The sequence below is a fragment of the Myxine glutinosa genome, chromosome 7 (genome assembly GCF_964187855.1).
Source record: "Myxine glutinosa chromosome 7, kmMyxGlut1.1, whole genome shotgun sequence".
In the NCBI taxonomy this organism is placed as follows: domain Eukaryota; kingdom Metazoa; phylum Chordata; class Myxini; order Myxiniformes; family Myxinidae; genus Myxine; species Myxine glutinosa.
The window spans coordinates 169,558,506-169,572,814 of NC_136267.1; the positions used below are offsets into that span (position 1 = coordinate 169,558,506).

Sequence of the window (14,309 nt, forward strand, 5' to 3'; positions counted from 1 at the left end):
AAAGTGTGTTAACGATTTTATTCAAAAAGTGAATTTGAACCTTATTCTCTGCTTGTAATGCCCCTACAGTGAGGGTTCTTCCTGGCACCGCTTTCGCACAGTGCTCAACAAAAGGATGCTACGGCCGAATGATGTCGTGTCATATGCCAAGCCACTCAATGCCATTGTCACTGACTTCCTAGCAAGATTGCAACGTTTGCGTGCTGCCAGTAGTGATGGTGATACCGTGACTGACCTTGCAAATGAGCTCTACAAGTTTGCTTTTGAAGGTGCTTTAAAATATAGAGCCTTTCCTTTAAATCTGAAAAAAGTCTTATTGTGTGCTGAATCCATCATCAACACTTTTGCTGCACTTTTCCTCTTTATCTAACTCATTACAATCATATATACACAGATTTCTGTACTTAAACCCCAGCAGTTGTTTTGTACACTGATCAAGTACTGACTGTATTGTGAAATGTAACACTGCCTGACGATACAATCCTGACACCTACCTTGTTGATTAAACTTATCAGACATTCAAATACACAAGACTGAAAACGACAGAGAGGTATGGGAAAAGAATGAAGGCGGGAATGAATGTATGACAGTTTGTCCTGATTAAGGCACTCGCTGGGCGGTTCGTCTGCGTAACGTTCCGAGAGCTTGTGTGGCTGTGGGGTGTGCTGGGATCTCCTGTCTAGATCAGAATCATTCTCTGCACCTGTTCAGGATAATATTTTACTTGGAAGGTAAAGAATCCTCTCCCTCTTTGGAAGGAAATAGGACAACTGGTCTCAGATCAAAAACTCCACTGAACTCTATCAGCCGCTGAGTTCAGCGAAGCAAGGAAATAAAGAAACCCCACAAGATTTTCTCAATTGGGTCCATGATCTGAGACAACCTGTCCTATTTGCTTCCATAGAGGCAGGTTCCCAAATGAAATATGATCCCGAACGAGTGCAGATGATGATGCTACATGCTCTTCAAAAGTGATTTGATGAGGACGGAGTTGAAAACTGAACTGAAAGATGACGTGTTTCAGATTGGGAGCTTATTGAGAAATTAAACTATGCAGCACGACAAGAGGAAGAGAGGAATTCCAAACTTGGAAGCAGACAGAAATCCAAAGGAAGTGCTGCATGTGCTATTATTGAAAAGGAGCTTCTTGATAATCCTGATGTTTCTCAGCTCAATCAAACCCCCAAAGCCAATCCTCAACAGAAAACCAACACTGTGAATGATGGCATCGCTCAAATCAAGAAAGACTTGGGGACTGTGAAGCAGTTGGTAGCAGATATAGTATTAAGGAGTGACTTGTACTAAATCGCCAATCTAAAGGTATAGGAAGGGTCCTTCCAAGGTTTCGAGCCCGTGGTTGCCCCCGGTGCCAAATAAGTGGCAGTGGAGAGTCTTTCCACCATTATTGGCATTGTGGGGCATCTACCCACCATCGAAGACACTGTCCCTACTATGAATACGAGGACCCAAGTAAGCTTGGCAAACTGGCTGCAGGATAACTTGCCAAACACCATTGTTAGACCTGTCGAATAAATCTTACAAGATGGATTATAATTGAGGGCTGCAAATGGAAGCCTCATTCAATTTGGAAGATTGATTGAAGCAAAGTTTAAGTTTAAAATAGTGGGAATGAAGAGTCAATAGTCCTTGTTTTGGTCAGTAAGGAACGAATGACAGACCCGAGAATTGGCTTCAATGTATTCTCAAAGTTGATGGCTCAGAATGAGGCCAAATCTGACAATGTTATAGCACCATCAGTCATTTATCTATTCTTTCCTGGAGCTGAGTCGATCACAAATATATTTGGTCTACTACCCTGCTCAGATTCCAGAGGAGGGACCAGTTTCCATTCGTACAGTGCGTCGGCATACAACAGCAGGAAAATTGACTCTACCTTGAAAGCACATCCAACCGAAGACAATCTCAGTTCATTCCAAAAACCCCGCAATGAGTGTGTCTACTCTCAGGAGAGCTAGGATACAACACCTGTCCAACCTCAAGATTCAACTTTCAAACTTGTCTCCCTCCTCTAAAACCTGGAAGCATCTTGTCATGTCTGTCTCTGGTGTATGCTCCCCTTCCATCTCTTCCCTCACTTCAAATGGCACCACAGCTGACTCTGCTCATGAGAGGGTTGAATACCTCAATTCTGTGCTCGCTTCCAAATATTGTGGATCCAAACCCACGCCTTGTGTACACATCCTTTCCAGTCATACCGAACTGCTCTTGGAATCTGTGGGTCTTTACCTCTGCAACCGAAGGTATTCGCTCTACGGAGGTGTTCAGATGGTAAGGTTTCGTAAACTGTCAACAGCATTCAAAATATCAAACGTAGTTCTGAAAGTTACGTCTTCCATGGGGGTGGTGGGGTTGGAGTACAGACTCTTACTTATAAACCTAGTTAGAGAACTATCTATCTTGGAATTAAGACACAGGGCTTCATTTATTGCAATATATGTTCTGAAAAGCTGTTTAACCCGTTTTTGTTTGTCAACTTCATTCAGTTGACATTTTTTGCTTTGTTTCCAGCAAAAATTAATTAATGTTAAATTTACTTCTCATATGAATGAATGAATGATCGTTTTAAGGCCATTTTCCCCGCTAGAGCGGGGGTTAGCCATGCGGGCCCCATGACAATCATGGTTCCCTGTTTGAGGCAATGTTTTTATGGCCAGATGCCCTTCCTGACGCCAACCCTTAGTCGCCTCTTATGATGCGCAGGGAGTCTCATATCTAGTCTCATATCACTTGAACATATTATGTCGGTGGGCTAGCAATATGTAGAGCCAGATAGATCTGTGTAAGTAGGTATTCGTCTGTTGCGGTAAGGAATCTGACCTGTAATAAATTTCATGTGTAGGCGTTTTGTCGGTTAAAGAGTATATCTGTGAGCATACCAGGATGTTCGAGTGATAAGTAGCATAGGGGTTAAAGAGTAGCGCCCCTGTGTGTCTCACCTGGTAGTCAAACCATTGTCCCTTTTGGCACTGCACCCATTTAGACACTTAGTTAGGATCTTTATTACAACACTAAATAAATCCCTTCCCTGACATGACTGTGAAAGACGAACAGGCAAGGAAACCAGGCCGGGGCACCGCCGATGATGGCCGCCGCCAATTACACCTCCGACAGGCCTAGCCACATCGAGTGCCACGCGCTAAGACCACAGAACAGGGAACGAGTGAGGGGGCAGCGCAGTAGGCACAGACCTCCAGCCGGCGAGTCGGTGGAGGGCACTGATTGGGTGGTGCGCCAGGGCTGACGTCAGCACCGCGGGAAGGTTATTTAAGGGGGCGCCGAACGCCATTTTTCTCTCTTGCAGCTCTTGTTCTCTTAGACTTGCAGCTCTGGCGTCTCTTGCCCTCATGCAGCTCTTGCGGTTCGTGCTCTTGAGTCTCTGGCAGTCTTGCGGGTCGTGCTCTGGCGTCTCTTGCTCTCTTGCATCTGGCAGCTCCCTCTTGCGGCTCTCGCGGCTTGTGCTCTTGTTTGCGCAGCTGGCCCTTTTTGGACATCCGGCGCTTCGTCTTGCGCAGCCCGAGTTGAGTTGAGTCATAGCCCGAGTGGAGTTCGCTTGCTTCTTGCACGTTTGCTTCAGGAGAGCTGACTGGGACGTGGCAGGCCGATCATGTGTGAAGATCGACCTCGCTTGGAGCCGCTAGCCTGCGTTGGACGCGTGGTGCTTTTCCTGCTGTGGGACCTCGTGGTGCTTGGAGCGGTGCTTGTGCTTGGAGCGGTGCACGGTGCTGTGGTGCTGGAGCGAGGGACCTCGTGGGTGCATCGGGGCCGAACGGAGCCGTGTTGGACGGCGGACAAGATAAGACGAGGGACAGATGAGGCCGCACGCACCATTTTACAGACCAGGATGAGACAATTCTTTTCGTAATTCATCCTCCTTTGTTCGTTTCTGAGTCCGGTGTGTGGGATCCCAATTTAGTTACATTATTTGATTAATCGTCGCGTTTCTCTGTACCGATTCTTATTTCAATAAACCCTTGTATTATTTTCCATTCCTTTAAAATCTTGTTTGCCGTTTGAGTTCGTTCGCCTTCCACAGGTACGCGCTTTTGCCGCAGCCTTCCATTTTCCTTCTTCCTCCCGCGTTTTATAGCCGAATCCGTGTTTAGTTGTCGCCTCCAATAAAACCGTTTAGGCCTATCCGCGGTCTCTGGTGTTAACCGGAGTCGCACGACAATATGTACATGAGACTAGTCAGTAACCTCAGCTTATGTTTGAATTATTTACACGGAGAACCAAAAAAATTCAATGTGGATCAGGAAAGGAGATTTTAATAATTTACTTGTATATTTATTATGTACGTTAAAACGAAACGTATAATCAGGAAGGAAGGTGGCGAATCAGGAAGGAGGAGGGATGTTGTGTAAGCAGAAAAAGCACGGGACACTGGAGAAAATGAAACCGATAACTTGTTAACCTAAATTGTTGCCGTGATGGAATTCACAGTGATTGACGAAGGTTATATAATCCAAGTGAAATTGCTTTTAAATCATCGCAAAATCATTTTATTGGGTCTAGATGTGCACAGGGTCATGTTTTCCTGATATGACACGAATGTTGATGACATGGTATGAATAAAGTTGTGTTTCCTATGTTGGTAAGACACTTGCCACTTGGACATAGTGTGCTCTGTGCTTTCTCGAGAGTGGACACTCCCTTTAAAAGTGGATACTCACAGTCCCCGAGAGTGGACAGCCGCCAACTGAAAATAATATATCATTTATTTTAAACCCCGTTTTAATTCAATATTTATTTAAGAAATATTTTCTGAACATTGTGAACAAGTCATTATAAACTCAAGTCACATGTAAGTTACAAGTCTCCAGACACCGAGTCCCAAGTCTAAAGTCAATTTTGTCAAGTCTGAGTCGAGTAGCAAAATTTTGTGACTCAAATCCGGGTCACTGACTCGAGTCCCCAACTCTGGAAGGTACTGGAAAGGATTCTGGATGGGAGGATAAGTAAGGAGGGGGAGATAGGCGAAGAACAACAAGGGTTTATAAATGGTAGGGGGACGATGGATGGGATGTTCACACGCAAATAGATAGTGGAGAAGAGGTTGGTGCTGCAAGATGAAATGGTACTGGGTTTTGTGGATCTTGAGAAGGCCTATGACACTGTCACAAGAGATAGTGATGGCAACATAGAGACAGATTGGAGTACCAAAGCTGAAGTTAGATTGGTGGAAGCCATGAGGGAATGAACAAAAGAGTTATGGTTGGTCCGAGGATGTCACTGGAGTTCAGAGTGAGCATCGCTTTGAGGCAGGGAAGTGCTCTCAGCCTACTCCTGTTTATCATGGTGATGGAGCTGGTAAGCAGTAGGGTAAATCTGAAAGGTATTCTGGGGATGATGTTGCATGCGGATGATCTGGCTGTTGTAGAGGAGAGTAAGCGGGAGATGCAGGAAGTACTGGGGGAGTGGAAGGATGCATTCTGGAAACTTGGATTAAAGATGAGCATGGAGAAGATGGAGGTGATGTGGGTTGGGCCACAGAGAAAGGAAATTAACAAGTATAGATACATTCAAAGTACACTGCCCACATGCCAAATAAATAAATAAATATCCTCCAACACGGTGATGCCGCCGTGCAGCACGTAGAGACGGTATTGGGAGGGAGAGGTATACAATTATTGATTGATTAATTGCATAATTAAAATCAATAAAAAATAATTTCTCAGTCAATTGGCTGATGGCATACCTCAACCACCATTGTTTCATCCGAAGCTGTCTTTTTTGAAAATTGTCATTAATCAAAAAAAAATTAATTGATTAATTGACTAATCAATAAATAAAAAATACCCTTTATAGTCACATCAAAGGGAACATATAGTTACATATAGTTTATAAAAACATTTCCTCAAAAAGGGAACCATGATTGTCATGGGGCCCGCAAGGCTAACCCCCACTCTAGTGGGGAAAATGGCCTTAAAACGATCATTCATTCATTCATTCATAGTCGCATCACTTGGTCACCGTCATGTCCAAATATCAGCTTCCTAACTCAAAAGGTGCCTGAGACATTGCCCAGATGAGTAAGGAAATAAATAAGTACTTAATCGATAATAATTAAGTAATTAATGAATTAATTGATTAATCAAAAAACAAAAAATACCGTTTATGTCAAAGTACTTGCTCACTATTGTGCCTAAATTTTAGCTTCCTGGTTCAAAAGATGACGCCCGGACAAACAAGAAAGAAAACAAACAAACAAGAAAGAAAACAAACAAGAAAGAAAGAAAGCAAGAAACCCCAGTAAAAACTGAGTACTCCCTTTCAGCGCGCATCATCGCTGGGCCCCCTTCGGTGCCCGGCAATGACATCATGCAGCGCCTGGAGATGGAATAGGAAAGGAGTGGTGTACAATATCAGGTTAAAGGGGAAGGAGATCAGGAAAGGAAATAGGTTTGAGTATCTGGGAGGAATAGTTACCGGGGATGGTAGTTTGGAGGTAGAGGTGCAGAGGAAGATACAGGTGGGTGTGAATGCGTGGAGGAAGGTCAAGGGATTGTTTATCAGGAGAAAAATATCAAGGAAATTGAATAGGAAGGTTCTGACATATTGTGGAACGGCAGCCTACATTTTCAGTCTGGAAACGGTGGCATTGACAAAAAAACAACAACAGAGGTTGCAGCTTTGTGAAAACTGGGTCAGTCGGATTGCGGGAGTGAAGAGGGTGGATAGAAGGAGGATAGTTAAACTGAGTGAAGAGATTGGTGTGCTTGACAAGGATTTTGGTGAGAAGTGTGCTAAAGTAGGCTGGACACTTGGTGTGGATGGAGGAAGAGAGAATTGCAAATAAAGTGGATAGGTTGATGGAGTGAGGTGGGAGGAAAAAAGGTAGACCGTGGCTGAGAGGTGTGTGTAGATGGATATCAGTAAGGTGGGGTGGTTGGAGAGTGGAGAGAGTTGGCTGAGGACAGCAAAGTGCTGCAGTATCATGTTCAAGGCAGGGCATAATCTTGGTACCATTTGCCCTCACCCCCTATAAAAGGAAGAGAGGAAGAAGAAGAAGACCCTTCGTTATCATAAACCTCTCAATCAGATCCCATCGTAATTGCTCATTTATAATGTCTAAAGTGCTGTCTCCTTCAGCCGCTCCTTATCTCATCTCCTTTCTTTCTCCATTCATTCCCTTAGTTGTTACACTCCACCCGCCCCACTGTCCCACTGTCAGTACATTCCCCATCTTACCTTATTGCTTCTCATGTGATCATGTTACTTGATGTTTTACCAAGCATGTTGAAGTTTTGCATTCAGAAGTTAGGTATGCCTACCTCCTATTATTTCCTGACATTTTTTGTAAAAAAAAACCTGCTCTGCATTTGTCATGTTTAACAGTTTGTGTTGATTACCCCCGCCACCGAGGGTGGATGGAGGTTATGTTTTCACCCCTGACTTAGTCTGTCTGTCTGTCTGTCTGTTTTTCTGTGAACAAAATATCTCAAAAAGTTGTGGAAGGATTCGGACGAAATTTGATGGAGAGGTTGGGTATGTGACGGGGGTGAAATGATTAGATTTTGGAGATGATCCAAATCCGAAACCGGGGCAGAGAATTTTAAAAAGTGATTCTTCACCGTCGAGAGATGGGGCAAAACGATATATAGCACAATATCTCAAAAAGTTGTCGATGGATTCGGACGAAATGTGGTGGACAGGTTGGGTATGTGACAAGAAGGAATTGATTCAATTCTAACGAAGATTCGAATCCGGATCCGGATGAGAGAATTATTTAAGTGATTCTTCACCGTTGAGTGATAGGGCTAAAATAGCACGATATCTCAAAAAGTTATGAACGGATTTGGACGAAACTTGATGGACATGTTGTGTGTGTGTGACAAGGACAAATTGATTCGATTTTGGTGAAGATCCGAACACTGATCCGGATACGAGGATTATTATTATTTTTTAAAAAGTGATTCTTCACCATTGAGTGATAGGGCCAAAGATGATATTTAGCATGATATGCTCTCTACCAAGTGTCGTTTTAGTTAATGTAACACATTAACAAATGTCGTCGATTACCTTCAGGCATATGTTTTGTACTCTGTTTTTGTGTCCTTTTCCTGGCCATATATTCTTGTTGGCCTTATTCAGTTCTGTTACTGTTTTATACCCTCTTTTCCTGTTCTTTAATTTTGCCTGCTTGTTGCTCCACTGGCCCACAGTCAGTGCACTACTATTTCTACTCTGTCACCTCGATCTTCCATGAGCCTCGATTTTGTACAAGATGAAAATGAAAAAAGAGATTAAAACAAACTAATTTGGAACATTGTATATGGGATTTAACAGGATTCTGTATGCATTGACAATGCTAAGCGATGATTACTAAGAGGCTAGAATCACTATTTATCAGGATATCTTGACAACTGAGCTTTTTCCTCTCCCCATTCAGGAATTTCCACTGTCTTGTTTGAAACACGTTTGGGATCATTAGAAGAACACGTCCCTACCAGAACGGAGGAATTCATCGACGCTATAGGGTGCATGCTGCACATTTCTGACATTATGCCAGTTATCCCTCCAAGTATTAGGCCCTACTTGCCAGTGTACAAGCGCTACATTGCTGCCTGGGACACACTGTATGATACTGGTGAGTGCTTTGCTTGGTTTGTGAAATAGGCCGAGGCTTTGTGAAAACAGTCGTAATGTCTTTATTCTGAAAAATAAATTAAACATTTAAAATAGGGATACGTAAAGGGTGGTAGGTATTGTAGTAATAACCGAAAGCTTCCATACTGCACAATGTAGCACAATCTTACTATAATTCACCAAATGTCCGCCTGTCTGTCCGTTCGAAGGTACCGCAAAAACGGCTGAACCGATCGCAACGATATTTTGGGTGGGTAATCCTGGGACCCCCTGGAGTAAAATAGGCTATATTGTTTTTCCAATTTTTCCAAGTTTTCCAATTTTCCAAAACACGATGGAATAATATTTACCGATATGAACAGTGATGTGGCTTTTGTTGAAATTCTACGTACCAGGAGAGAGTAGATCGACTCCTGACGAACTCTTCCTATATAAACGTGCAGCTCCGAAGTAACACGGCAGCGTGTGCAAAGCGACTGAGTAACACGTGTAGCGGCCGCTTCCGTGTTGCAGATTCGGCGCGCACTCTTCACACATAAACATGTGACTGAGAACGACGTGTAGCGGCCGCTTCCGTTTTGTAGAATTCAATCTTTTTTCAAAATGGGCGCCATGTACTATTTAGATTTTGATGATTTGCGTGTGATATGATTCAACGGATGTTTATATGAATCGTTTAAAATAAAAAAAGCCTTCAATTTCTGATATTTTGCCTTTTCATTTGGGCCTCCCAATTGAAGCCCCGCAACGGTACCCGTCGGGCAGGTACCGTTGCTAGTAATAATAATATGCTCTTATGAAAGAAAGTTAAATTGAGACAAAACTCTGATTTAAAAAAACTGAGAAATATTAAAGTTGATAATAGTCACATTTTTCACTTTACGTCATTTTTTGAAGGAATGTCCAAATCTGGAATAGAGATTTACCTGTGCAAATGCTACATCGGTGAATATCGTAGTAATTTCTGTGGTGTTATTTGGGTCTTAAGTTTTTAGTAGAAAATTTCTCATGAAAACGTTTGCGACCAGAACTGGAGCTAAATCAATGGTGCACCATCGCAAATCCCCACACACCCCAAAAGCAAAATTTAAAGATGTCAAACAGTTCCACCAGGTTTTTAAAATCTGGTGAAAATAATTTAGAGTAAAAAATAAATAAATCTGTTTTAACCCCTGTGACCCTCAGTCCCCACCCCCTGGGGCATGAACTGGGGGTCCAACCCAAAAATTTGCTACATATTTCATACGTCCCTAAATGTTGACTGCATATATAAGGTTTCATTTCGAAAAAATGTTTTTATCCCAAGCCGCCCACCCTAATCATTAGGCCAAAGCCAGGTATACCGGTGGTGGAGGTAAAAATAGAATTCAATGTGCATTGATTAAGAAGTGAAAATGGTAAATAAAATAGTTCCACAATTATCAGTTTATGATTTGTGATCATCTAAATATTGCATTGCATGCATGCCAGCAATTGTGACTTGGTGTCAGTTATCCATATTTTTAAGTACAATGGTTAAAAATCTCTCTTTTTTTCCTTTTGGTTATGTACAGAAATTGGGTTTGTTCTAATGTTAAATATTTGCTGTAGGCTATCTACGTTTATGCTTTTCTCCCAGCTGCGGAGCTGATCAATGAAAAGATGGAGACAATCAATGAAAGGTTGCAGAAAGGAGAGGCTGTTGAGGGAGAATATCTCACGTTCCTGCTGTCAAGTGGCAAAATGAGCCTTCAGGAAGTGTATGGAAATGTAACAGAGATGCTACTAGCAGGCGTAGACACAGTAAGTCACTCTTTATCTTGCAAGACAATATTAAACCAAACATTTTCCTTACATGATTTAATTTGATAGTTATTTTAGAAATAATTTGTCATTTGGAAATGACTTATCCAATCATATATTCTGTGATTCAATTGCAATTTTGAATCACACTCGGTGATTTGTCCTCCAATAAACCCTTGTGAAGTGATTCTTGCCAAAGCCTTTGAAATATGCTTATGGCATATTTAAGATGATTAATAATAAAATAGATTGACAACAATTGCTATCACAAACTAAATATTCATCAGATATTAGAATGTGTGTGTGTGTGTGTGTGTGTGTGTGTGTGTGTGTGTGTGTGTGTGTGTGTGTGTGTGTGTGTGTTATATATATATATATATGTACAGACTTGGCATTTAATATGGAATATATATTTTTTCTTGACTTGGGTTTATTTCTTAACTCAGTATATCAATCTGGTGAGTTTCTTTTACACTTTGGTGATTTATTTGTTAAAAGAACTATGTCACTGATTGTCGGTCGCAGCAAGAAGTCAACAACAGGATTATATCACAGGTGGCGTGGCAAAATGTACGGACAGGTGCATTTGATGATTGGCTTCACAGTCGGGTATACAAGAGTTTTTGCGTTCTGTATTCGTGGAAAACAACTGCTGCACGTCTCCAAAGGTTATTGCCGCTTCCTCTGGAGATGGTCCGTCAACTCGACAATGCTGTTTGTCATGGAGTGGTGGCTTTACGAAATTACAGCATGAAACAGCGTGCTATTGCTCGGCAGTATGGCATCACTCAAGGTCAGGTGTCAAAGATCCTGAAACGAAATGCTCAGAGGGGTGTCCCTTCTCCAATACCGAGGCCAGGACGTCCCCGCAGAACCACAAGGAGGGATGATCGCCAGCTGCACCGGTTAGTCCGCAATGGCCGTAACAAGTCAGCTAATCGGCTTAGGGCTGAGTGGCAGCAACTGACAAATGTGCCTGTATCCAGAAGGCTATTCAACCAACGACTGGTTCAAGCAGGCTATCGTGCCAGGCGTCCCCTGAGAAAGCCACGCCTGACCAGACAACACCGCCAGCGCCGATTGCAGTGGGCCAGAGAGCACCGTCAATGGCAGCCAGGACACTGGAATTACGTGATCTTCAGTGACGAGACTAGATTTCTGGTCTATCGTCAAGATGGCCGCGTCCGAGTGCGCAGACAAGTGCATGAAGCCTACAACAAAGATTGTATAGTGCCAAGAGTCCAAGCTGGAGGTGATGGGGTGACCGTTTGGGCTGCTTTTCATGCAGGGGGCAAAACTTACCTGGTTGTTCTGAATGGAAACCTGAACCAGTTCAAGTACAGGGCCATTCTGGAAGAAACATTGCTTCCATTTGCTCGTGCAGCCTTTCGAGGAAACTTTGTCTTCCAAGATGATAATGCACGGCCTCATCATGCTCGCATTATCCAACACTTTCTTGCTGACCGTGGTGTAGAGCATATGGTGTGGCCTGCCATGTCCCCGGATATGAATCCGATAGAGAACTTGTGGGCAGAATTAACGCGTCAAATCGACCACTTGGACCAGCAGCCGACCTCTGTGCGTGAATTGCAGCAGGTTATTGTCACTGCATGGCAAGCGATTCCTGTCCAAACCTTGGCAAATCTCGTGAACAGCATGCCTCAACGTGTACGTGCTCTCCTGAATGCTCGTGGGGGTTACACGAAGTACTGAACTGTAATTTTACTGTCCGTAATCCCAGTCGTAATTTAACTTTTTTTTTGTTAAAAAAAAATTTGGCTAATGTGCAAAATAAAGAGATACTTCTGGAAAACGTACAGAAGTTTAACACAGTACTGTCCATGAATTGAGTTCGATATCAGTTTACATCACTTTCAAGGATCAATTTATTTGTTTCGAAATGTCAAATGTGGTTTTTGTTTCTTTTAAAGGTCACATTAACAAAATCTAGAATAATTTCAACATAATTCCAATGAACTTTTGGTTCTAAGACATCTTGAAAAGTAAGTTCACCCTCACAAAAAAAATATTCCATATTAAATGCCAAGTCTGTATGTATATATATATATATATATATATATATATATATATATATATATATATATATATATATATATATATATATATATATATTAGGGTGGTGCTCAAAATAATTTAAAAAAAATATTTACTGGGACATGGCTTTATGTTGTTCCTTTTGTTCCAAAATCAAAACACACCAAATATGAAAGCAATCTGATTTTATTTAGGGGTGCCACATCAGCCTTCAAACTAAAGGTGTCTACAAAACTTTTCTATATATGGATCGAAAGCAAAACCAGAAGTTTGTTTTATGAAAATCCACCCTCCACTCACTTTCTTTGTATTCTAGCAAACACAAGTTACAATAGCTGCACAAATAGCACTATATTGCTATGAAAACTCAAATTCAATGATAACAATCCAAATGTTCAGTTCATAAAATGAAGAGACACCATATCACATAATATTAAAAAACCCAAATATAATGAGAAATGTAACTCCTATTTCTGGGCCTGTTTCACCACTGTTGCCTTCTTGGCATCGGGGTACATCTTCCTGTGAGCAGCAACAACTTGGAGCAGAGCTTGCTTTTGCTCTTCATCCTTTGTAAGGAGCTTATTGTAGTCTTGTATCAATGCGACACCCCTTTCTGCCCTGTCGTTCACCACGACTAAGCCACTGGCGGCTTTCTTTGCTTCCTGAAAGCTGGTTTCTTGCTCCCATGAACCAGGATCCTTATCCATCCAATCAGTTGGGGTCCCTAGGATGCTGAAGAAATGCTTGGTGTGTTTTGTTATGAGGCCAGCGATTGACAGGGCGGTTCCTCGTTTGATAGCTGGTCTCTTTGGAGAGGGGTTTTCACCGTCATTTTTCAATGCTTCAATCATATTGATCTTGCTATCTTTGTCAATTCTGGTGTCAAAGAATGCAAATGCCACTAGTACTGGGCTCATGTACCACGTGTGGCGGCCAAGTGCCTTCAAGGCTGCCTGAGCCATCTTCTGATTGATTTGTTCAAACTTTTCCAACTTCTTGAAGAGGTTAATGTCATTCAGGGGAGCCTCAATAGCTTGTGGAGCCCGAAACCAAGCCTGTACATACACAAGGCAGACAAAAATGTTGAAGGCTCGGAGTTCTCTCGCCTCTCGAAGTGTCAAGTGGAACTCTGACCGAAACATGAACACCTGTAGTGAATATAGTGCTTTTGCCATCCATCTGGCTCTGTGCATTGCTCCTGGAGCCATGATCCGGATTCCACGAGGTGGGATTCCTCCCATGTAGATGACAGTCAGTTCTAGGAGTTCACAATAATCATCTCGTGGCTGCTGATCTTTCAAACACACAAGAACGTTTTTGCTTCCAACACAGTGTCTACAGATCCCATTGAAGCCTTCCTCTCTGAGAATTGATCGTGAAGAAACTTCCTGTCCTCGGGGTTGGTGATTATGGCCTCCGAATCTGCATGCCTAAGATCAAACGTCTTTTCCAAGGAGGCCTTGAAGGATGCTTCCTTTTTCTCTTGGGTCGCACCACCCCGCTTTGCACCTTTTTGGAGGCTCCTCCATTCTTCATATAGCCTCTCCAAACGATGGATGCAGTGCTGCTTCGTCGTTGTCGGTAGGTGAGCTTTTTCCCAGAACTTCACAACCTCTTCAATGGTGAGGGTTGCACTCTCCCGGGCAGTGCGATTCTCCTTCTTCAGGTGATGGAAAAACAGGACAAGAGATTGATGCACAGTCGGGAGCTTGGCACCTTTGATGGCATCTCCAGAAGTGGACCCAATGAGATACACATTATCCTGAGCCCGAGTTTTCAATGAAACACTGGTACTAGCACATGCCATATCTGCAAAATAAGCAAGAATGTGGGTAAAATCCTGTTAATTCTTACTCCACAGG

General features: G+C 42.6%; 1 protein-coding gene across 1 annotated transcript in view; it reads left to right on the forward strand.

Annotated features, from left to right (window-relative positions):
* The window catches only part of CYP27A1 (cytochrome P450 family 27 subfamily A member 1), a 143,377-nt gene that overhangs the window by 36,086 nt on the left and 92,982 nt on the right, over nt 1-14,309 (forward strand). Inside the window, exons 3-5 of the mRNA XM_068123560.2 lie at nt 70-269; nt 8,411-8,608; nt 10,226-10,389. Coding sequence (XP_067979661.1) covers nt 70-269; nt 8,411-8,608; nt 10,226-10,389 — 562 coding nt within the window. The remainder of the gene's footprint in view (nt 1-69; nt 270-8,410; nt 8,609-10,225; nt 10,390-14,309) is intronic.